Raw genomic sequence first — 26,354 nt, 5'->3', positions numbered from 1 at the left:
TACATAAGTTATCACATATATCATTGCTGATAGATACTAGGAATCTTTGTGAGAAAAGATTTGGAGGTTAATAGAGTGGATTCTACTCATAGCGATATTAGCTTGGGATCTTCTAGCTCATTGGAGTTTGCAGTTAATTCGATTGAAAGAAAAGTCAATTTGGAATTGTCTAGTTAGTTAACCTAGAAATTCAGTAAATTTAAATCAGAGTGCACAATGGAGCTATGATGGTTTGAGTTATTTTGAAACTAGTTAGAAATATTAATTCTTAGATCGGAAAGGTATTATGATGAAAGACTTGAGTTGGTTTTCTAGTGAAAAAGGTTTTATTGATAAAGAGAAGGAGAATGTTGTTGATGCTTGGCTACTAAAGGTAGTAATGTATTTGCACTAGTGGCTTCTCCTACTAATAACAACTCTAGAGAGAATTTTGTGCATCTCAATTTAGCATTAACAAATTGATGAATTCGCGGTTGGGCTCAAACATAGAATGTTTTGGTATAGATCTCCTTCTCATAGCTTTGATATTGTTACTCCTTTTGCTTGAAGAGCTTGAGGTTTTTCTAGGATAAAAGTTTAGTCGTTGAATCATAGGGAAGTTGAGAGAAGGAAGAAGGCTGCAGAAGGTTCAATACTCAAGCCTTCTATTTTTTTAACAGTGGATTGGGCGGATTATGATTTCTATGTGGAATTAATCTAGAACAATTAATGTTGTGGGCAAAAAATTATGGTATTTTAATCCAAGGTTGGGATATTATAAGTGTTCTTTTGAAAGAAATCAAGAGAAATTCTCTATGCATTGTGAATGGGATGATCAAGTTTGAAGACACTATAATTCTTTGCATATATAGATGACAGATTGATTGATTAATGATGGATGGATACATATACGTACACATACATATGCATATACATATATATACATACATACATATATATACACACACATATACATATGCGTATACTTTATATATGTATTCACATAAACATATATAAATACATACATACATACATATATATATACAAACATATATATGTATATATGTGTGTGTAACATATATATATATATATATATATATATATATATATACACACACCCCTTTACCATTCACATCTTTTAACACATCAAGAGCTCGTCTCACATTACATATATATTTTTAATCTTTATAGTTATATAAAATTTTTAAATAATTATATTTTTAATTTTTTCTAGTCAGATTTTTTTTTCTTACGACCGGATCCATTAAACCAGTCTAGAGTAAAGGCCACAACTCCAAAGTCATAGTCTTGCTTCTTAGACCACTCATCTCAGAGATCCTACGACAATATAAAAATTTATCCATCTCTAAAAATCGAAAAGCCAAAGCCACTCATATCCTTCGTTGTTAGACTCCCGGTCGGAATTCTGTTTTAAGTTCAATGTCATAACTCGTTAAACAACTCCGAAGTAGGCTAGCTCTTCGGACCGTTCATCACGGAGATCCCACGAGAATATAAAACAATCCAGAACCAAAGTAAAATTCATTTACAATTTCCGGTGTTGTAGGATGCCCTTCACCAAGGCACACGTCTTTCGTCCTCATCTAGAATGGCAACTTCAATTTCGATATTGTCGGGATGCCCTTCATTAAGCCCTGCATGGTAGCAAGACTTTCATTGGAGGAATGTGAAAGTTCCGGGAAAGTAGCAGAAAAATAATGCACAAAATCCCGGAACATCACTTCTAGGAAGACGCCCAGCCTAAAGCTGACTGCTTCTGAAACCGAGGAAACTTAATTGTATGCGCGCGATCAAGTCAATGGAGGCCTCATTGGAGCTCTGGGTTCTGGATTCAACTCCCACAAGCGAACCCCAAGACCACGTGCTTCGCATTAAATGTCTCTAGGTACGCATAGAAATTTTTTATGTCATGTTATATGCAGAAATTTAGGCCTGGGTCTGCGCCTCGGCTGGCTTTGGGCTGCCTGGAACCTTGAATGTACCTCTACTAATTCCCGTCTCCCCGTAAGAGACCTAGGCAGAACGGCCTTTGCCTCTACCGCCTGAAGGTCGTTCGTCAGCTGGCCATGGGGGACATCAATTCTATCCTCGAGTTACTCCTGCTTTACGAGATTCTTCGCCATCAACTATCTACTGTCCGGCTGGTAGATATCGACAAAATCCGTGAGGCGATCCTCTACAGGGAAAACAGAGACGAAACAGGCGGTAATTATCAGTACTCTAGTTTGATCTAGTTTGCCCTAAACTCGATGTGGTGTTAGTGGTTCTTGCTTGGCTTCTACTATAATTAGCGGTTCATGTGGTGGTGGTGGTAGTGGTTCTTGTACGAGTGCTACTATATATTATTAGAACAGATGTATTTTTTTGTGCTTTTTATTTTTATTAGAGTAAAAAAGCAAATTTATACCATACCTTATCAACATGAGAGGTTGTCGGAAAACTTCTTAGTGAGGATGATAAACGATATAGTTAAACAAGAGATTACCAACTATCTTATAGTAATTTCTCGAAAAAAACACACACAATATCTACTTTTGCCCACAAATGGGAAAAAAAAAAGATCACTCCCTATATTTATTTGAGTATGTGGTGCTTCACAACATATACAGATGCCGGTCCGTTCTTCGGACTGCAAGATTTTCCTTTTATGTACAGATGATTCTTATATGCAGGTTCTCAAGAACAATGTTTCGATCCCATCGGATAGGCTCCTGTCAACAGCGTAGAGGGATATTGGTGCTACACACGTCTCTTTTACGATAGAAAAAGAAAGCCGATACGGAAAGTGCCGGTGGGCAAAGGCAGCTGGAATCTGCGCCTCACAGAGTCTATGGAGAGTGGAGATGGAAAAAAGTGGTGCAAGCGAAAATTGAAGTATGACAAGAATAAAGTTGACACACTCAAGTTCAAAATGACACAATATTCGCTTGGAGGAAAAGATGATAAGGTGAGAATTAAGAAAAACTTAGAGAAAAGTTTAGCTCTCGACCCTTTTTTTGCTTTTTCTGGTAAAGATCATTAAGTTTGGCTTGAAAGTAATTGCCATTGATGGTCTCTCTTGCCATCGCTATTGCAGCCCAACTACGCTATCTGTCAGATTTCTCGGAGCACTGACACGGCAGCTGCATTTCAGGGCGCCGCAGGGGACTCTCGTCCTCCAGGTATAGGTCAGAGGGATCTTTTCCAAAACGATGTTGTACCACCAGGTATAGGGAGAAAAAAAAAAGATTGGTTAAGGTTTTTAATTTGATAAGTAAAATACCCCATGCATGCGCTTAAGAGAGAAAATTTAATATTACCTAGAAATAACAATCACTTGAGCAAGATATATTCCACTCGAGAATAAATCAAAATGCTTGCATTTTATGTGCCTTACTTTTTTTCAATTCATGCACCTGAATTTTCTTTTCTAGTTCGTTATTGCTATAAGCAAGCTAATTTATTTCATTAATTGCGCGGCATACTATGGAACACATGCATATTTCATGCATACAAAAAGTTCTCGTAATGTGAGCATTTTCTGTGACTTGTGAATATTAGTGGAATACATGGACGTTTAGGGGATGACTTGTTTTTTAATAAGCGTGGTTCGATGATGAGTTGCCAAGCCCGCATCTCATACACCCGGTGAACTTTGAGGTTGCACTAAAAGGCACGCCCAAAATTTTTTCATTAATCAATTATGTTTTAAGTTTTCGGAGGATCCCTAGTTTCATGATATGTCGCTCCTTTGATTAGTATGTTCCTAATTATTGAGATGCTTGGATGTTTGAAATATTTTTAGTTGCCATTTTTAAAACTTGAAAGAGAGTTGAAGTCTTTCGATTATGAGTTCGAACCTATATAATAGTATTAGGAACAGGTTTTATTCTTTGTAGAAATTGATCCAGAATATAGATATTAAAATAAATTAAGAATATATATATATATATATATATATATCTTTGAGTTAGTAGGATGTTTAATGAGAAATTTGTATATAGCATTTCATACTTTTAATACATAAAGAAATTAAGAATAATATTTAAAAGTATAAATTAGTTAAAATTAATTTTATTCGATAGTGTTTATATCTCTTTCTTTGCACTTGCTGAGTCAGACATTTGATTATGCATTCAAATCCTTTTCTCGTATTTGAATCCATGCAATATTGGATCTCGCTTTATTCTAGGCGAAAATAGGAAATTAGATAAAAAAAGGCCACAAAATTTCTGAGATCTCAACCGGTAACATAAGAATCAGGATTTTGGAATTTTGGTTAATATGATGAACCATGATTAGTTTCTATCCCAAGACACTGGATTTGGATAACTAATATATAAAACACTAATTTAGAATTGCAAACAGATATATTAGATAATAGAGGATCTTTTGCACATAAACCCCCTTAAATATCTTATATTATATGTATACCCTCACAAATTTTCTATTTACGTGAATATCGTCATATCATTGTGTGTATACCCTTATATATATATTGGCTAACATAATATAAGCTGAGATATTAACTTTATTGTGTTAGTTTGCCTAATTTCAATACAAATTGATATCTTAACTAAGATGTCAGACAAGATAAAAATCTTGGGCATAGGTTAGTTTTTGACTCACAGAATAGTTAACGTTAGCTAATAGAAGTTTTTGACTCATAGGATAGCTAACGTCAGCTACAGATGTCCGTGAAGAGTCACCTAGCCTATTAAAGATGGAAAATCCTTAAGAGGCATCCATCATGTTCACATGAAAAGCACATCTAGCTCACAAATATACTTTGACAATTTAATAATCAACCAACCTCTCATATGGCAACATATCCAATAAGTTGAACCAATCCTATGATGCCATGGGACAAAAGAACTGCTTGTGTGCAAATAACAAAAGCCATGTAGCATTACTCATTAATAATCTAGGAGAAAGATGGGCTCTTTGCTAGGGTCCCTAGACCGGATAGAGAGAGAAAGAGACTAGAGAGAGAAAAGAGGTTCCAGATGTTGGACGAATCATGGATGGCAAAATCAAACCACTGGCGGCCGTGGAGGATTAAAGAAATAGGGCCAAAATGTGGTTCGAAATAGGGCATGAATAGGATAAAGTTGTGTTATATTATTGGAAATTAGAAGGAAGTAATGTTGCAAATGGGTTGGGTCGGACCGAGCCATGAGTGAACCTAACCCAACTCGGTTCTTTGTTTAGATTTTAATGTTGGACCCAGACCCAACCCAATAGAAGATCGGATCAGGTCGGGTCGGGTCGGTTCGGGTCCATGACTACAATTTTTGACTTAACAGATTATTCAAGTCAGGTCAAGTCCATGTATAATCTGATCCTAAGCCAAAATTTTGGGTCCAGTTCGGGTACAGGTTGGGTCATGCTATAATTCGTAATAAAGAAACATAATTTACTATTTTAAAATTGAACTTTTTATCTATTTTTTTTACCAAGCTTAGCCTATTCTTTTTTTGCTGAAAGAACTTAGCTTATCACAGACAATTTAGAGAAGCTAATAAAGAGAATTGCTATCTTATTATTATTAGAAGGTTTCTACCCTACCTCATGGGCAAAGGGCAAGTGACAGATAAAATTGTCAATCTTGCAGGCTGCAGGAACAAGCACATAAACAAATAAAAAGGAAAAAAGTTAGAAACAAAACAACAACGCAAAAGTGAGATTTGCTAAAAAGACACCAAACAACAGCGGAATATTTTATGCAAAACAAAAATCTCACTGGCTATTTACAAAGATTTCTTGAACTGTGATAAATCCATATGTGCTCATAACATCACATACTAACAATAAAATGGGAATACCTAATTGGTCATGCACTGGACCCGCATGAGCTATTCCTGTGCTACTAATATTATACACCGGCTCACAGCAAAGGAACCATGCATTTTTCTAGGCATGGCTTTTTCCTTGATCTTGTGTATCAGATAGCAACCAAACCAGGTCTCTATCAGTCGTCCCACCATAAAACCTCAACAAACCAAGTTCGGGTCGGGTTGGGTTAGGTCATAGAATTGAAAATCTAAAATTTCTTCAAAAATCAAACAGATCGGGTAGGATTAGGTCGGGTCCAAATTTAATAAATCTAGACCCAACCCAAAAAATAAAACGGGTCCAACAATAGAACCCGACCCGGCCCCATGGGTCCTTTAACACGGGTTGGGTCACGGGTCAACTAAACCCATTTGCAGCCTTAGAGGAAAGGATGTCCCGAGGCAGCAGTAAATAGAGGTCAGAGAACTGACGATAAATGGCAGATAGTGTTACTTCAAATGACAGCTGACTTGCGGCTGGAGGTGAAGAAGAAAAACAAAATAGGGCGAAATCACTTTTTTTATGGAGATCATATATATATATAGAGAGAGAGAGATAAAGTGCGAGAAAAAAAGATAAGAAGAGGACAAGAAAGAAAAAGAAGAAGAAGAAGAAGAAGAGAGAGAGAGAGAGAGAGAGAGATAAAGTGCGAGAAAAAAAGGATAAGAAGAGGACAAGAAAGAAAAAGAAGAAGGACCATATCAAGGTGGCCAAGGTGGTGACAAACCGCTAGAGGACCGGAGACAGGAGGCTACCGAGACGGCAATCGACGACAAGATGGCCGGTGATGGAAAAATAAAAAGATATGGCAAATACAGGGGTTTCAACCCTATTCATGATTGTTGGTGAATGGGCTTCGGTGATGGCCATGAGCCATTGCAGGGGAACGGTCAAGATCTTTCATGACAAGCACCAATTGGCCAAGGTGGTGGAAAGAAAAAGAAATAGAATGGGTTTTTAGATCCAAAAATAGGGGATAAAATAGGGCCCCTTTTTCTTGGCTTTTTTGGCATGATCCTAGCAGATGGTGGATGTTTTAGGCAAGATTAGAAAGAGGAAAGAAGTTAGGAGACTTACCTAGGCTTCTAGTGAGGGTTCGGCTACATTGTCCAATAAGCACAGTGACCCTAGGCATTGGCAATCGAGAGGAGAAGAAGGAAGAAAGACGACTATAATGGTGGTCGTATCGATGTTGGATGTGCCAAGAGGTATGCCGGGCTCTTAAGTAGGTGTGGTGGCTAGGGTTCCTAGTTACTGAGTGCCTGTGGGGGGAGTCTGACTCCCACCAAGATCAAAGGAGGAAGAGTACTCCCTTCGGGAGTCCTATTTACATGGAGCTTTTGCTAGCTTGATCTATCTAGTTTGTGCATCTCAAAGCTCGGTCGGTAAATAGACTAAGCCTAGTTCAAGCATTAGGCCAAGCCAAAAAGAGGTTGAGCCTCCCATTCTCCCTTCTAAAAAAAAATTCATCCTCAAAATTTGTCTGGCTAGAATTTTGAACTTCAAGGAAACTTACCTATCTCATCATCAAGCTCTCAGATAGTCTCTCTCTCAAAGTGATTGCTCTTCAAAACTTGACATAAAAAATGAGGTGTCATGTCAAAACTTGATCCTTTTCATCCATAGAATGTATCAGATTCTCTTGATCTCTTCCAAAATAACACTAGCATTTTGACCCTGGATCAAAATACCATAATGCTTGCCAATGACGTCAAATGATCCACACAAAATCATAGTGGACTTAAATCTATTATCAACAAAAGCAAATAATATTTGATCATCATATGCCCTTCATGAATTATAACATTCTCTCTCTGCTTAACCTCCTCCACAATTTTACTTCTAAACTCTTTATCATTCGATAATCTTAAACTCAAGCAAACATATGAAGTAAAGTTTCAATGTAGAAGGAAGGAGGTCTATGTGAAATATTCTAGGTCTAAGCTCAACAAATGAACCAACAATCTACCAATCCCAGACTTAAGATGCCCAAGATTTCTTAGAATTGCACAAAGTAGGCAAACCCATCAATGAGAGAGATTTAGCTACCTCCATATTAGCCTAAGAAGCAATGGCATCCCTTTATCTTACTAATAAAAGCATCCATAACTATGAAAGCCAAATCAAGTCTTCCATCACATACCTTCCAAATCAGAGTTAATAATTTTGATCAACTAGAATTTCCAGAAGAAGATGCCATTCATTTGATTCTAAACTCACCAAAATTTCTGACTTCTCTCAGTAATTCCTGACTAAAATGCGATTTTGCACTGAATACTGAAAAGACAAAAAATTTCTATATTTTCAATAGAACCCTAGCAAAGCTTTGGATCTCCTTGTACCTAATTTACATCGAGAGTATATCATAATGAACCCTCAAGCCAGTTGTCGTATTCAAAACCATTATATTAGCCAATTATCATGTTCTAAATACAATTTGAACTAAGTTAATCTTGACTCCCTTAGAAATTCAATTAGGTAGATCAACATTTCTTTTAAGAAGATTAACTTCATTAATTATACAATGAATTAAAATATCCATTTCAACACCCTATGAGCACAATCAACTCAGTTATTTCCCTCAGAGCTTTTTTTTTTCTTTCTTTCTTTTCACCATGATCTTTGGCATCCATTGGCAAACCCGCCTGATGGCTTCTCACCCTATGACAATTCATATATGCATCTCAAAACCAATTTCTTTACTCAACATTAGACTTCACCAGCTCTATCAAAAGACTCTTGGTTGATTCATAAACGAGCAGGATGGTTAGGAAGGGGCGATTAGCAGAGAAAGAAATCACTAAGAGATAGATTCTACTAGCAACTCCATCCTCAGAGTAATAATGAATAAAATTTTGCAAGATTCTGATTTGGATAGGGTTGTTGCTTTTCGAGTTGAAGTTGCTAATGCCCTATCTTTCTTCTCTATTGCCCTTAGATATTGCATTTTGGCTTGGGCTTCGCCTTACGCCTTTAGATAGGGTGACGATCGAATTTCTTCTACCATGCAACAAGACTACATATGCAAATTGACAACTCACCTTAGTTTGCTCTCTTCATCATCAAAGCACCCTACCCCAAGATGTTGGCTACTGTGTACTAAGAATATCGAAGGCTTGCACTTGTTCCATCCAGCCAAGCCCGAAGTCGCACTATTCTTATTCAATCCGTAAACTGGGCCCACTAGATGGGTGTTTAACCAGTCGACCGATCGAAAAGAAATTAAACTTTAGCCTTAAATATTAAGACCCTAACAATCATTGACAAATATAAGAAAGATCATGCAATTTGGTCAAAAATAGTAATTTAGATTATTAGAAATTCACTAAGATACACACTCTATAGCTTTACAATAAAATCAACTCCATTAATTAATAATAAAATAAAGATTTTGTAATATCTTAAATATATTTTCTTGTAAATGCTAGATTATTCATATATGATCGATATACATGTTCAAATCCTGAAGGATATAAAACTTAGATACTATGAAAGCATTTCTAGGCTCTACTATTACTAAATTGGTCACAATTTGTTAAAATCTCTGGTGATCTTAAATCGAGCCATTGATACCATTTTTCTACCGCCTCTCGAACCAAGAGCGCAACAAATGCCGCATACTTGCAAGGAAAGCTATATAAGCATGCAAGGCTATTGATTACATCATAATAAATTTAGAGCAACAATAAAATTATTTTCAATCTTCAAAAATTAATTTAATAAAGATCGAATTAAATCATTCTCATAAATAAACATTCCAAAGTAACAAGAGTCATAAAGTTCCAATAAATATTATCATTCAAACAAAATAGAAATCTTAAAAACTAATCTAAACCAAACTAAGAAGTTCATGAATAACATGAATATCCTCCGTTTAAGCCCTAGCATCCTCATCAGGCTAAGAGTCCAAATCCTCTCAAATCTAATTACAAACACCATAATTCAATCATAAATATCATGATCAGCCTGTAGTCAACCCAAATAGGCCCGTACTGCAGTATTCCCTAGTCCACATTGGCCATAAGCTGAGTCTACTTTGATACCATTTGTAACAAACTAGGACCTCATCCAAAAAGGGTAGCCGAAAAGTATTATTTGAGTTCCTTAGCTCTCTATAAGTATCAAAGATCTACCTAGTGCATAGCTGAGGTGGGACTAAACATACCCCTACATAAGCCCATATAACAGTATTCCCTAGTCCACATTGACCATAGGCAGAGTCTGATCTGATACTATTTGTAACAAACTAGGACCTTATTCAAAAAGGCTAGCCGAAAAATATTATTTGAGCTCCTTAGCTCACTATAAGTATTTAATATCTACTTACTGCATAGCTGATGTGAGGCTAAACATATGCCCATATAGATCCTCACATATATCATTCAATAAACTAGAGACCACGAAAGCATAATTCTCACATTTATTTGAGTTTCTATTTGTTTTGAATCTTCATAACTCATACTTTTGACTCAAGTTTTGTGTCAATTCACATTTATATAATTGGTAGTACATGTATGAGAGGCACATTCGACTTTATTCAGATTGGCTTTTATCCCTGCCAACTAAACGAGTCTGATTGATCTTAAATGTGAGCTCCAACTTGGAAAGACAACAGGTTTTATGGGTCAAGAGAGCTCAAGATCTCTTTTTACAAAGGAGGGCCCGACTAGGGTCTTGAATGAAGATGTAATATTAGGTTGCATGAGCATGCATTGTGAGCACAACCAATTGTGGTTAGGCGACGCTACAGGCATGCATAGGCCATGATAGAGTTAATCCCACTCGCATAAGTGGTAGCTGTTAGGATCTGTCACATACTGCTGAAAATTTAAAAAATTTCAGATCTGCAGCAGAAGGGCATGTGCGTATCCCGTTCATCACATGAACGTATTTTAAAACCGTTTGTAGATAGATTATGATTAAATTCTTATAAATTATTTTAAAATTATTAAGAAGATCAGATCTTCACTTTGTGCGGATAGATGGTCTCCGCAAATCTGATTTACGTGGATTTGTTGAAGGTTTGATGGAAGCCGCACATGCGTCCGGCCTCTACGGGTATCCACACGAGGTAAAGAGCCGATCGAAGCTTTTGGATCTCCCCAGGGTGCTAGCTCCCTTACAGAGATGGCTATTGATGGCTGATATCCTCCCTATCAATCAACTCTTGAATGCCTTTAGAGGAGGAAGAAGAAGGAAGGTTCAATGGAAGAAGATTAAAAGCCCTTCGCAGCCTTTTTATTTTTTTCGCGTTGGAACCATAGAAGGAGATGAAAGAGGCCATGCCAAGGCTTCTTTTCTTCCCTTCTCTCTTGCAGCTGAAAGGAGGAAGAGGAGAAGAATGGTTGCTGCCAAAATGATGAGGAAAAACTATGAAGAGGAGGGGTCACACACCTCCTCTTTTAATCCCTTAAGAGATAAGGATGAGTTCCTATTTTTTAGGAACTCATCTTTATCTCTTAATTTGCTAGCTAGGAGGGGCGTGTGCCCCTCCTTTTTTCTCCATACACGGCAGCAAGGGAGGGGCGTACGCCCCTCCCTCCTATCCCTTCTTCACGCACACCTCCACTTGATCTAATCAAGTGGAGGGTTGGGGCTTAATTCTAGGTGGTTTAGTCCTTTTCCAAAAAGGACTAGGTGCACCCTCTTTTTTTAATTTCCTCCAAATCCTAATCCAATTAGAATTTAATTGAACCACAACCCAATTGAACTCTTCAATCCTAATTTAATTAGAAGTCATTTAATTAATTAGATTAAAATTAATCAGGACTTAAGAAATCCTAATCTAATTAGGACTACTTAAATTTTAGTTCTAATCCAACTAGGACTTTAAAAATCCTACTTCAAGTAGGACTCTAATTTAATTTGAAATCCTAATTCAATTAGGACTCCAAGGATCCTACTCTAAGTATGACTCGTGATCAAGTCCAATTAATTAAATTAAATTGCAATCCGATTGCAATTATTCCTTCTTCAATGCACTAACTCTTAGCGGGTTAACCAATTATCAATCAAATTGATTATTTATGATTCCTAATTACAATTCAACCATCGAATCGGGCAATACCTCTAATGTGTGTAACCCCAAAGATTCTATTCTGACTGGTAGTGAGATATATTACAATCTCTATCACAATATTATTGAAAACTCTTTTCAATGGGTTGAAACAATTTCAACTCAACTCACCAAGGATCATCGACTATCAAGATGATCCCTGTGAGTCTCGCTATCCACCAGTGACACCTAGTAGTATGTAGTGGCTACCCAGCATAATAGAATGATGAACTTCTAGATGCAGTTATCATATGATACAGTCCTTCTATCATGGATCCCTACAGAATGGAGGTCATGGATAACTTGTCAAACCCCGTCGTCTGTCATATGTCAAGATTTATTCGACTTGAGTTCAAGAGTGAAAAACTCTTTCTCCACTGTATATACTGCCCTGGCTAAGGTCTTAGAACTCTGTCTTATAAATCACATAGGATCACTCCTCATCTATCAAGGTTGATAGATTCCATGTAAGTGCATACCCTACTCCTACAGTGAACCTACTGCAGTCAATCTACACTACAAGGACCCATATGACTAGAGACCATGTATATGTATAGTCAAACTACAATAACCTCACTGTGAGTAGCTGAAGTACCGCAGGTCAAAGGACTAGTCACACAACTGCAACATCAAGTAAGTCACTGACGAGTGGATAGACATTCAAGTGACTTCTTATTTTGGTCACACTCAATATCCTTGTTCTCTAACAAGCACCTGCACTATCATTTCAGTGTCCCTACACTATGGACTCGAGTCTCGTCCATCCATAAGAAAAGTGATCTGTGCACTGATCGGATCGATCACCGTCCTCGTGATGATCCATTGATCAGAAGCATTTAAAAATTAATCACCAATGATACATGGCTCAAATTCTCAACTCTTGAGAATATATATCATCATCTTATTAATTTTTTGGACGATTCATAGACACATAAATAATATGAATAAAAAAGATGCCTATTTATTATTCAATAATAATAAAGTCAAGTACAAAACTATGTCCTAGAATTAATAATGTGTCAACCAGATTGGCTTCTAGGACATATATCTAACAGCAGCATGCATGAATCATAGCTGGCAAGAGGCATGGAGGAGCTTAGGAAGCAAGAGGTGAAGAATTAAGAGAAAGAGATAACAAACAAGTCCACAATGGCTTCTCTCTAAAGCATCTCTCTATCAATTTCTCTTATACAATTTCTCTATAGACATGTTGATAATTAGTAAGATAGCTTATTTTATAGTATGGGCAATAGTCGCATAACACCTTATATATAGGCTGAATCTAGATCCTAGAGCAAGTCTTCAATATGTCTATGGGCTATTGGAGTTGCAAGTAATAAGCCTAAAGCTGATCAAATGAAAGGTTTATATTTTGAGGGCCAAAACATATATATGATTTGTGTAATGGTGATATTAACTAGAAACCATATTTTGATGATTTCCTTTGCAAGATAATCTAAGGGAAAACAATGCATCCAATGATGGAATTACATCTTCAAACTATTTTCTTATTGATGACCACCTAGGTCTTCCTATGAAGTCAAACTATGGCAAAGGTAAATAATGAATAAGTCTAGCCATCTAAAACCTCTAAGCAAATAGCAATGTTACTGTTGCCAAGCTATTGTTTGAGAACAAGCCACCTTTTGAAAACTAAAGTCATTCATGATAGTCCAAAATAATAATTTACTAGATGTAGCAATATGAAGAATTTGATTACACATTTCAAAAACATCTTGAATCGTCATGATCAAAAATTAGATAAGAAGGTATTGATGTTCCAGTGGAGGATTGCTTTGTTAAAAGTTGCTACTGAAGTAATAGTTAATTATGATTTTAACATTTTGCAGCCAGTTCTAATCAAATAGGACTTTGACTACTTTTGATTTGCAACTTTACTCCTCTCCATCAAAAAGCTTGTTAATAAAGTTGAACGTAGTAGAATTAGAAAATTTCTTTCATTTTTTTAATTCTAATTGAGTCATACAACAATTAAGAATGAACTAATCTACTCTTCTTCTTTGGATGTAAATTAAGTTAATAATGTAGGCACTAAATCAAAGAGGCCACCTAGGGCTTCGAAGGGAATAGGTAACTAAGAAAACTATGAGTAAGTGCATCAGGCTATGGGCAAGCATCTATGTTGAGATTTTAAGGATAAGTATGTACACCCTCAAATCCCTTGCCAAGGAGGTAAGTTTATTTTATATTTCATAACCTATCTCTATGTGGTTCTAAAGATTGGCTAAGAAAATGGTCCAAAATTTTAAAAATAGAAAAAAAGGATTATGAGAAAAGAGAGAAAGAAGATGAGACAGCAGCGCTATTCTTGCTCTTGACCACTTGCTCGACCTTCTCCTCTTAGATTGTGTTTCCACTTAACACTCAACAAAGTGGGAGGGGGTGAGAGAGAGAACAGAGGAGAGAAGAGTGAAAGGGAAGAGAACACTTGTTCAAATGTGAAGGGAAGAGAAAAGTACTCTAGATAGAAGAGAAAAAAAAAGTATAGAAGGAGAATTCCTCTCTCTTCAAAACTTTCCATTTTTAGAGAGATTACAAAGTGAGGCTTGAAGAGAAATAATTTCTCTCCATTTCTCTTCTTTTTACTCTCTAGACATACTATCCAAATGAGGGAGTTTAACTTTTTCTTCTCTTCTATCCTTATAAATTTCCAAGCAACCAAGAGAAAATGTGTTTCTGTAACCAAACTAGAGATTCCAAATTTCTTTCCTTTTTGCCCCCTCTTCTTCCAATCCCTCAATCTAAAAGAGTGTAAGTGAGAAACCCATCTAGATGGAATAAGACTAGTGTTCAAAGGTATGATGGAGGTAGAAGAGAAAAATGAAAGTCTAGGGTTTTGGAGTGTACGTCGGCAGGATCGATCATTCTCTTCCTTCTTCTCATCAAAGTACGAGTGTCAATCGAGTCAAATCAGACATGATATAGGTTGGGTCGAATACGAGATAGATAAGAAATCCACCAATCTGAACCTAATCCATTATTAAACAACTCTAAAATTCAGATCCAAACTTGACTATTTTATTAAACAAATAATCTAACCTAATCTACAATGAGTTTGAAACAAGTTAAATAGGTTAAATGGTTAAGCATTACCACCCCCATATCAAAGAAGATTGTACTATAGGTGGAGCAAGAGTACACTGAGGATTACAATGAGATGCTCTAAAGTTACCTCCTTTCTAAAGACTGAGAGTGGGTGATAGGATGGTGAAATTTGATTAGTGAAGAGAGGGGTGCCATGGATTGCCAAATTGGAGGGCTAAGATGGAAAAGGATTCTGATTTCTGTGTTTTCACTCAAATAGAAGGCTAGTATTAATGAATATGGTGAGTTATTTAAGGATGAGAGGAAGTCATGGAGAAAGAATTCTTAACAGCAAATTGGATATTTAGGTATGATTTAGGAGGAAAATGGCAACCTTTTCATCTTTTCTAGATCTAAGGATAGGGATCCATTTAATTGGAAATTAAGGGGTAATCTAAGGGTAGGATGATCAATTAAGCTGCAATAGGGTATGGTGAGGATGCTAAATACAAAGCATATATGTATAGAATACCATTGTATGTCATGAATCTTGACTTGAGTAATGTTTTACATAGTTATTAGCGAGATCTCCAGAATTATCTATTAGAACAGAGACTTTTTGATCGTAAAGGATTGTAGATCTTCTATGGACTTGCTAGGCAACTTTGGATTGGTCTTGACAGTGTTTAAAAGTGAAGTTCTACCACATCCAGGACTAGTTTGAGAGGCAAAACTTATAGAGAGAATAATGTTCACATACACTATTTAGTTTTGGTATTTTTCTTTTGAAATTGGATAGTTTTTCAAGATCTACAGTATGACAATCTACCAATAGGTCCATTAGGCTCTAGACCTTAATTCGAGGCCAGTTAGGGCTTAGAAGCATCTACTTAAACTTTCTTTCTATTTACAGTAAATGTTGACCAGGGCTTATTTCATGATCTACGAAGAATAGATTGAACAACAAAAGACAAAGTTGATTAGAAGTTGAGACCTAGTTTCTTGGTGATTTTGTAGTTTTCTATTATGAGAAAAATGCTACCTCTCATTTAGATTTGAACAAGAAGGCCTCAATGATATAAATAGAAGCTTTATTCCAAAGTTTTGGAAACTGATTTTGATGAAAGTAAATTGTGTAAAAACTCTACATTTTTAGGTTCCTGCAAAACTCATCTTGTTTATTGTTTATAAGGGTGCTATTGAGTCGAGCAAGGCCAAGTTTTAGTGAATTCAGCCCTAGATCTGTTGGCCTTATGGTCTAAATTTTGATCCATAATTTATTGGAGGATCAGGTTGGATTTGCATTCAGTAATTAAAATATAACAGTTCCTTGGGGGTGATTCAGTTCCCATTGGTATCAAAAAATGTATCTTGGACAATTAATTAAGCTAACACTATCCATGTTTTTTAAAGTTTAACAATGAAACATGCAACTAAATGCTATAGAAACTGAATTATGAAGAGTAAGCACTTGATAGTTAACCATTTATATTAATTGACTTTAAACTTGAAAAGAGGCAACTAATTTAAAGTCTAGACAAATATAAAAACATGTTCTAATATGCGATTATTTTTATTCTTTCCGCTCAACTAAGTTATATAACAAAATTTCATATGCCAAGAGTTTAGAAATTGAAGTGTAAATAAATCGGGTATAAGTATTTGTGACCATGTTCAGTTGGCTCTAAAAATGTCAAACCTAGACCAAACATGAAGACTTTAATAGGTCTAACTTTGAATCCATAGCCTATCCATTCATTGGTGGGTTGAGATGTCACGCCTCAAACCCGGAGCACGACAGACGCTGCATGTCTGTACGGAAGACCGTATAGGCATGCAAGGCAATGAATCATATCAAAGCAATATCAAATTTTAATTTTTTTTTGAAATTTAATTTGGTCAAATGGTTCTTACAAAAGTTTCAAAGTAGCATGTGCTAACATAAATCAGATAATCTAGCTAATCAAAGTAAAATGCCAATTACTGAAAAAAAATCTTCGAAATCTTATGCATTCTTCAGTCCAGTGCGATCATGCCTCTCGATCTGAAAAAATGGAAAAATATGATAATAAGTTACACTAGCTCAGTAAGCAACTTAATAACCTAGAGTAGGGTCAAAACAAGTCAGATATTTAATTAAAACACCAAATAATGACTAAAAAACAAATCATAAATAAGCAGTTTTTTGAAATTTATTAAGCACTTTTATAAAAAAAAATGATATTAGGATCCCAACATAAATAGGCTATGGCAACATAACTAAAAAATATTAAGCATGTTTCGCACAAAGTGCCAAACACCACTATTATTAACCACCGGTGGTACGGTGTCAAAATATCACTATTCTAATCACCGGTAGTACGATATCCAAATATCACTATTCTTACAGATTACAAGTCGACAAGGCCAACAAATAATATCCATTGGCAGGGCCAGATTATAGCCATATTGAGAATATATATATGCAAAATAGATAACTTGCCCAGTTAAATTTTTCAGATTTTATAACACATACATAATTTAAAATGATTATTAACCTGCATGACCCGTTTTACTAAGTATAGAACAAAATATCAGAATTTAGTCAGCTAATTATTAATTTTACCAAAAATTTGGAAAATACACTTTAAAGCATTATGTTACTTACCTCTCTTTACTTTAAATCCTACTTCAGACAAACGGATCAGGTGCACCTGTTTAATATCATTAAAATATTATTAATACATAATTTCATAAGTCAAAATTAAACACTATAGACTCATGCCTCCAAATCAGGTTGGTCGGATGACAGTGCTCGACTGTTTAGATTAGTCTGAGCTAGGAGGATTCAATGGGCAGGTAAAGATAAAAAATGGTCAAATCTAGCTGGGGCTAAAGAAATGGCCGGTCAACTGCCTGGGTACTAAGGTCGTTCAGGATTTCCAAACTGGGTCAATTTAGATCTGAGATATAAGAAGAACAGAGCTTAGACTAGGGTCCTCGAGCAAGTCTAGAGAGAGAAAAAGGAGAGGAGAGAAAATCTTAGCGTGGGTCTGGATTTGGTCTGATCCTAGTCTTCGGCCCAGTCCGAGTGGTTTGGATCAACCATTAAAAAAAAGGTCTGGACCTAGTCAGAATGTGGGTTTGCTTAGAGAGAGAAAGAGATACATAATCTAAGGTTAGTTGAGCTTTTGGGCATGTTCCACTTAATCTCAGGCCTAATCCACTTAGTTAGGTCCAATTAGAGGCTTGGCCTATTCAGTCTGGTTTGACCAAAATACAAAACATAGATTTGGCCTGGGTTGACCTAGATCAATCAATGTATCTAGTCCACAAGTCAAGTAGAGAGAGACAAAGAGGATTTTTCTTTCCTTTTTTTTTTCTTTCTGACTCAAACTAAATGGACTCGGAACATAATGGATGACCCGGGCCCAAAAGGAATATAGCCATAATGGATGAGTAGGGCTCAAAATGAATACGGCAAACAATGGATGAATAGAGCCGAATAAGGTAAACAGGGCCCGAACTAGGCCCATAATGGCTCATCAGGATGAACTCGGCCCAAACTCGGCCCATATGGACGAACAGTGCCCAACAAGGTGAACAAGGCCCAAACTCGGCCCACAATGGCCCATTAGGGTGAACAGAGCCCGAACTCGGCCCACAATAGACATGACGCAACAGTTAACATGGCTCAAACTAGGCCCAAAATGGGCATGAATGAACAGGGTGAACAAGGCCTAATAGGGCCCAAAAGGTATATGACACACAATAGACATGGGCCAATAGGATGAACAACTTCCAAACTCGGCCTACCATGGACGCGGCCCAACATGGTGAACAGGGCCCAAAAGGACTGAACTGGGCCCTAATTTGGCCCACAATAGGCACGGCCCAATAGTGAACTTGGCCCAAATTTGGCCCACAATGGGCACGGCCCAACGGGTCCAAAATGATTGAATTGGGTCCAAGTTTGGCCTACAATAGGCACGGCCCAATAGAGCCCAAATCACTGAATTGGGCCCAAGTTTGGGCCACAATGCACACAACCCAACAAGGCCCAAAATGAATGAATTGGGCCCAACATGGACATGGTGCACAGTAGATGAATAGGGGTTCTTCATCATTTTTTCCCACTTGGCCTAAAATGGAGTGAAGTCGGCCCTCGACACAACATAAATTTTTTCATCCCGTTGAACATGGAGGAAGAAGAAAAGAAACAAAGAAGAGGAGATAAAGGGGTAGCCATGGCCTGGCGGTGGCTTGGCCAGCAACTTGCGGAGGCATGGCTGACAGCAAGGTGGCGCAACTGGCGAGAAGGGGCCAACTACTTGGCTTGGAATATAGGAGCGGTCGGAATAAGCAGAGGAGAGGAAAGAAAGGGGGTTGCGCCCCTCTAGCTGCCTTAGAGGCAGCTTCCTCAGCCAATGAAGAAGAAGTCAAGGTGGGGGAACTCATCGACAGTCAGCGGTGGTGGTGGATCTCACGGCGGCGGCGGCGGTGGCGGCTCGAAATTGATCTCAGAATAGAGGAAAAATAGGGCCATAGGAAAAACTTTGGATGGAGCTCGGCTAGGGTGGCATGCCGGCCACCAGAGAAGGAGGAGAAGGAGGGAGGAGAGGGAGGAGAGGCTCGTCGGTGGTCCGATGAAGGGAAAAAGGAAGATTAATAGTAGTTTCCGAATGGGATTGTGGCTTGTTCACCGCCGCTATTTTCATGGTGGTTGAGTGAGATTGGCGGCCGTTCAAGGTCGTCGCGGAGCTTCCACGGAGCCACCGTAGGGCTGTCGCGGATCTCACCTTCATTACCCCAAGGAAGAAGAGCAGGAGATCGCAATCGCGATCTCCTATCTCAGTCTCTTCCTCGGCCATGGGCTGAAGCCGGTTGGGCCTGCTGGCTTCACCCCAATTGGCCCATTTTGGGCTAGATATCACATGAGATTAGGACCAACATGGATTGACATGGATTCAGGTCAAGTAGGCTTGTGAGTTAGAGTGATGATCCTCATTGTTTGTTTGGTTAGGTGATTGATTCAAATTGAGAGGATTGATGGAAGAAATTCCTTCTCTCTCTCTCTCTCTCTCTCTCTGACACAAGAGAGCTTTGTTAGATAGGAGTACATATCTACAATGCTTGGAAAAAGGAAACGAGATAATTAAGTTGGTATGGAGGCCTGTGGCGTAGATTCTAGAAGTATAAGGAGAGGGTGCCACGAGTCCTAGGTTGTTAGGATATGGGGAGGGTGTGCATGGCTGAATAGGATCACTGAACTTGATGTGGATCAATTTGGCTACTTCAAGTCAATTTGGACAAGTTTAGGAGCAAGATGATGAGAGTACAAAAGTGCGATCTACATACCACTTAAATTAGTCTTATTGTTAACAGATGATGATAATATCGCTGAGTTAAATTATATTTTTTGTTTCGCATAGTTTACTGTAAATTAGAGATAAAATGCACAGTTGATACAGGTTTGGTTCAGGAAGATGCATAGCCCAAGCTGTGCGCACCCAATCTCGCCATGGCCTAGTCGAACCCATCATTTATCAAGCTCACAATTATAGGCACCAGCCAAGCCTGACCATATTAGAGCGACACTTGGCGACCATCCACATGAAATACACAATGAAACATCCGAATCCCATCATCCTTCGCAGCCGTCTGCTCACCCCGCTCCTCACGCGTTCCAACTTCCGAAAATTGAGTCCCAGCGATCCTAGCGTTCGTGATTCACTCGTCCACGCTCCAGCTCCCGCGATCGCGATCCATCCCAGCATCCATGAAGCATCCCAGTCATCCGTGAAGCGTCCCAAGCCGTCCACGATCATCCCTATTCCATGCGCCTAATCCTCTCCGTGAATCAAGCATCCCGTGCCATCCTCTTCTTCCGTTCGCTCCCAGCTCTTCTCTGCGATCAAATCTTCAGCTTCCGGATCAAGCAAATCAGCCGCGTGCATCCCGAGCCTCACGGATCGATTTCCACCCACGGACAAATTTTCCTGTTCTGCGATCACCTCCCAGCCCCATTCCTCCGCCCTAATCTTCTCACGCGAAAGATTATGTCCGCTTGATAGGTCGGGAAAGCTATAAAAGAGAGATGGGGGATCGGGTCAGGAGAGGCTCATTTTGGGGGAAGAAACCGGAAAAGAAGAAAAGAAAACAGAGAAGGGAAGAAGGAAAGAAACAGGGGATGCCTTGTTTTTCCGGAAAGCAAAGAAAAAAAGAGGGAGAGGCTGCTGTTGTAATGGGAGGCTAATACCTTTGGTCAAGGGTGATGGGAGAACCCTTGATACTTTCTTGAAGTAAACTCTAAACTATTGTTCTATTCAATTTAGATCTTTTGATATATTTTGATTTTTTGCTTGCCTATGTTGTAGATAGTTCTTTACTGGTTTATATCTATTGATGCATGGATTACTTTATTATTTGATTTATCATAGACATAACCGGCACGAGGAATGCTTAGAAATTAAGTTTGTGTTTTCAAACAATATATTCCATGATTAGATCTATCCTACATTTGAACTTTTAAATCAGAAACCGTAAAGTTTATATCTTGAATGTACTATTGTCAAGGGAGATTCCGGATCCCTAACCATCTTTTTATTATCGAACTTAATCTATTAATTAGTTTCTCTAAACTTCTATAAACCATCTGAAATCACATATGAAATTAAACTGATAATTCATAGACCACTCCCTGAGGAATCGACCTCGGACTTTCGAGTTTTACTGCTTGTGCGATTCTCCTGCACTTGGGAGATTAGTTTCGCGAAAGCATTTTTGCGAACACGTCACAAGATTTGATGATATTTGGAGCTCAAAATAAACTGATGAAAGTAAAACTTTCCTTTTTTGAGAAAGATTTTTTCTTGGGATATCTTTCAATAAGGAAGAAATTAAGTGATATAGGAATCGAGATCTAACTCCAAAAGGAGGCTTTGTATATTAGTTTTCTATCAATTAAAAAATGTAAAATAGATAAGCAAACCTACTTTCAAATTTCTATATTTTACTATTAGTTTTATAAGAGGGTCGAATTCAAAAGATTGAAGAAATTGCTTCCTTCTTTTTCCAATCAATTAGTATAATCAGTAGAACTAAATGAAAGTTAGTTTGTAAATTTGAGATCTTATGAAAAAAGAAAAATGCTATGGGCTAAAGAGAACTTGACATGTGCATGAGTCAAGGAGAAGAGCATCTAGGAATCCATGTGAAAAGGGGAGTCTCATTAAGAATTACTGAAAGATGCTAACAAAAAAAAGAGAATATCATATGATGTAATAAGTGATATGATTTTAAGTTGCACTTAAAATGGGGTATGCACATGGATTAGAAGGATTTGAAGAGGGGAGCCTATGGTTAAAATTTGGTGCAAAAGGATGTAGGATAGGAAGATTGGCATTATAAATATACTAGTAAAAATAATATTGATGTAGGTACAGATCTATGAACAATTTAGGACAAATTTAAAATTTACATGCCTGGCTACAAATTGATGTTATATTACTTTTAATTTTTATATTTTCTTACACGTTATCTTATCATACAAATGTGGAAGAAATAGACCTCTCTGCCCCAACCTGAATCATGTAAAGCCTTGTGCTATTTTATACCACCGGATGTAGCTTAGTTTTGCATGAACGAGTTAGTTTCATGTGCTTCCTCTTTTTATTTGCTTTTACTTTTGTTAGTTGAACTCTCTAGCAAATGTGTTAATAACTCGGTCAGTAAACCAAAGGATACTAGGATGTTGGACAGGGGCTAGCTTATACTCCAGGACATCCCAACACGAATATATAAGTGCAAGTCATTTATTTCTAATCAAGAGGAGTTCCTCTAGTATTATTTGTTTTTCCCTTTATCTCTCAACAATAGATCCATGAAGGGGTGAGCTTCTACCTATTTGCATTCACGGTTTTGCATATATTTTTAATATGGGAGCTTAATTTTGTCAAACCTGTCTGACATAGGAAAAAACTACATGAAAAATAATAGATCCATCACCAAAAGCCCTAGCGTGAGGAGCAGATATACGAATCATACTAGGGCCATGATATACATATACATACATGCACACATACGTACATCTATATATATCTATATATGTGTGTGTGTGTGTAACCAACTGTGTTGTTTTAGCGTATTTCTGTGTTCCACTCAGATGGTATCTGAACTTTTATACAACTTAGCTTGCTGGCTTGTACTTTTTTAACTGTATCAATGGACTGGTAGGGGACTTTCAAAGCCCCCCATCTCCTTTGGATGATGTAAGAGAGATGAAGGCACATTTTCCATTCAATATTACTACATTAAAAATAAATAATGTTGCATCATTATTTTTTCTAAATATTGCATTTTCAATATATAATACTACTGTCTCAGATAATTCCACTCTTCAAGGAGACATTGCTGGTGAAAGCAATGACATTCTGCAGGGACCTCAGATAATTCCACCATATGCAGTTCATCCCTCTCAAAACTACGCTCCATCTATGATCCATCCACCATCCATCTATGAAAATTTGACTAAGAAAAGGAAATTTCTTGAAATCCGTGATCCATCTGATGGAACGAGCTGGCCGATTGAAGATGACAGGATGATTGGATTCTTAAAAATGTTCAAGTCTGCCCCAGGTCAAAGCACGCATGAAATTCGTCAGGTGCGCAAAAAAAATTCATATCTTGTCAGTTTCTGTTGGAAAGATTTGCAAACTATCATCTTCCCATCATGCATGGATTCTAAGTAGCTATGACATGGAACTTACTTTTTATTATTTACTTGTACTATCTGACTCTTGTTCTTTCGCCGTCGCACTTGCAGCCAAATTCTGCATCACCTTACATAGGCACTGAAGACAATCAATGTACTTTTCCAAATGAGACTGCCATGCACCAAGACCGGTATTTAAGCCATCAGTCTTTCATGCCAAATCAAGAAAGTTTACTTGCCGACAATCCGTATCAGCAAACACTTCTTCCTACGACTACGACCATCTTTCGCTCTGAAGGCGAAGCAAACCACGGGGATGGGCATTTCACCTCATACCGGCCACTTGATGAAAATCAACAGGTAAGCAAGAAAAAGAAGGAATAGGTTAGAAAGTGAAAGGTCACTAACACTAAATTCTATATTTTGCCAGTTTCTGTTGAAATGTGTTGCAGACTATCATCTTCCCATGATGCATGAATTCTAAGATGCTATGACATGGAATTTACTTTTTTATTATTTATTTAGATGTACTATCTAACACTCCTTTCGGTTGTCACTCGCAGCCGCATGTTGAATCACTTAACATGGGCATTATGCACAATCAAATTACTATGCAGGCATACCAACGGAATATTGCGTATCCCATCGATCCCTTCTACACACCTGGTGAAAGTTCAACTGGCCACAGTCAGATATTCAGTGCTGATAATGTTCCTACCTCTGTTGCAAACAGTAATCTATTTCAAGGTACTGATGATCCGGTTAAAGAACTAGAGCAACGGCAGGGGTTTTTGCCGGACTGAGGATGTAGCGTGCCTCTAATATTTTCTGATTAAGACCTCTTTATATGTTATGCTGTAGACGATGGACCAATGCTGTGCTCAGAACTCCTCTAGGTCAGAGCGTTTTGGTTGTTGGTGTTTCAGTGTTTACTTGGGATAATTTGTCTTCTACTTTTTTTTGTGAACAGGTTGATTGTCTTATGATCTCTGTCCATTGATTAGTGCTATCTGCTTGCACCTTAGGAGTGTGATTTTCTAACTACAAATTACTTTTTATTTGTAAACATTGTTTTCAAAATTTAGTTTTTCATTATTTCAAATAACCTTCCTGTGTCAGCCTTCTCTCCTTTTAGGGTGAAATTATTAGGTGGACCAAGTCCACCATAGACCTAGCTAAGGTAAAATCATCCTATGCGGACTCATTTCATCCTAGGATGAAATTATTAGGTGGACTCATTTTATCCTAAGTCTACCATAGACATGGTCCACCTAATAATTTATTTTTTTTAAAGTGTTCCTGCAAGACATCTCTTGTCTGTGATGGGTTTCCAAGAGACATATCTATTAGGATTGTGGTTACACTTTAACAGATACATATGTAATTCACTTTGAAAACACATTCTTTGATTCATGATCAGGCACTACTCTAAAAAAAAAATGTTTTTAGACAAGAAGTTGTCATCAAGGTTGTCGCATATTTTGCTATCACTAAAACTTTCATGATGTCAAAAGGATGTCTTTACTAAATCTTAAAGGTTTCCATGATGGTTTCGATCGTCACAAAACATGCTTGCTTTTATGATGAGAAATCTGGTCACCAAATGGTACAAATTTTGCCATGCAAAATATGCATCTACATGGCTGGATATCGTGAATAGTGACAAGGTTTTATTATTTGTTGACAACGTAGGGTAATCACAGAAGTCCTATTTTGGTGAAATCTATCTACTGAAAAATTTATAGTATTTACCAATCTAAAGTATTCATCTACATGACATAGTATTATGAATAATGATGCCGTTTTGTTATTTAGTGACAACATAACATCATCATCAAAGCCCTATCTTGGTGACAACATATCTCCATTGCTAAAACTTCTGTAACAACATAATGAATGTTCTCTCTAAAGCTTAAAGGCAATGTAATAGCTTTTTGTCATCACATAACATGCTTATTTTGTGATGAGAAATCTTGTCACTAAAAGGTATGTATTGTGCGTAAAATATGCATCTACACAACATTCGGTGACAATATAACATCATCACAAAAGTCCTTACCGGGTGACAACATTGTTGTCAAAATAGTATTTTTATAATTAATAAACCCAGACCAAAAACCTGCCAAACCCAGACTATGCCAGATTCAATTAAATATCACACAGCATATCTAGAATAGTTGGTTCTTAGTGACCCAGTTCAATTCTTTTCCTAAATGATATTTTATAATAAATTAGCTCAAATCTAGACTTTAACCCCTATCCAATTAGGCAGAGGTTTTGGCTTCTTAACCACAAATCATTAGCTTATAATATTTATGTGATAAAATATATTTATTCTAAAATTTTTTGTAACAAATTTATTGAGATTTTCTTTAGTAGAGCTAAAGTCAAGGCTCCAGAGCAATTGGATCTACTCCTATCATCCTGAAACCCTCTACTCTGATACCACAAAAATACTTGTCGAACTGAATATATAAGAACCATACTATTTTTATGTTATAATATAAAAAATAGTATCATTGGATTAGTATAGCAATAGTTAATGTAGTAATGATATCATTGTAGAATGATTTGATACTCTCATAATTAAATATATTAAATTAATAAAAAATTATTATAATATCATATGATAATAATTAATCATTATTATACAATGGTTATCACAATATAGTTACGATCACTAATATAATATTATATAGACTATATTAAGAATTACTACAGTAAATAATGTTGATAATTAAATAGTAT

The 26,354-nt window shown here is 37.1% G+C and overlaps 1 protein-coding gene across 3 annotated transcripts; it reads left to right on the top strand.

The window, feature by feature from the left end:
- The first annotated feature begins 2,545 nt into the window (after positions 1-2,545).
- On the top strand, positions 2,546-25,232 carry LOC120112438 (uncharacterized). Of its 3 annotated transcripts, none has more exons than XM_088714516.2 (5): positions 2,546-2,947; positions 3,077-3,161; positions 23,279-23,556; positions 23,718-23,966; positions 24,170-25,232. In XM_088714516.2, exons 1-5 carry the CDS (start codon positions 2,831-2,833, stop codon positions 24,407-24,409), a joined length of 969 nt encoding a protein of 322 aa, XP_088570642.2. In that variant the 5' UTR covers positions 2,546-2,830; the 3' UTR covers positions 24,410-25,232. The 3 variants fall into 3 exon arrangements, with proteins under 3 accessions (XP_088570642.2, XP_038987806.3, XP_038987807.3); XM_039131878.3 differs by having other exon boundaries at positions 2,547-2,947; positions 3,077-3,206; positions 24,170-25,227; XM_039131879.3 differs by having other exon boundaries at positions 2,547-2,947; positions 3,077-3,206; positions 24,224-25,047.
- The last annotated feature ends 1,122 nt before the right edge of the window (positions 25,233-26,354 follow it).

Source organism: Phoenix dactylifera, chromosome 18 (genome assembly GCF_051530095.1).
Source record: "Phoenix dactylifera cultivar Ajwa chromosome 18, Ajwa_hap1_PhDact_Kaust_v1.1, whole genome shotgun sequence".
Lineage (NCBI taxonomy): Eukaryota > Viridiplantae > Streptophyta > Magnoliopsida > Arecales > Arecaceae > Phoenix > Phoenix dactylifera.
Note: the sequence above shows the minus strand (reverse complement) of the source record. Positions and strands in the feature narration are given on the sequence as shown.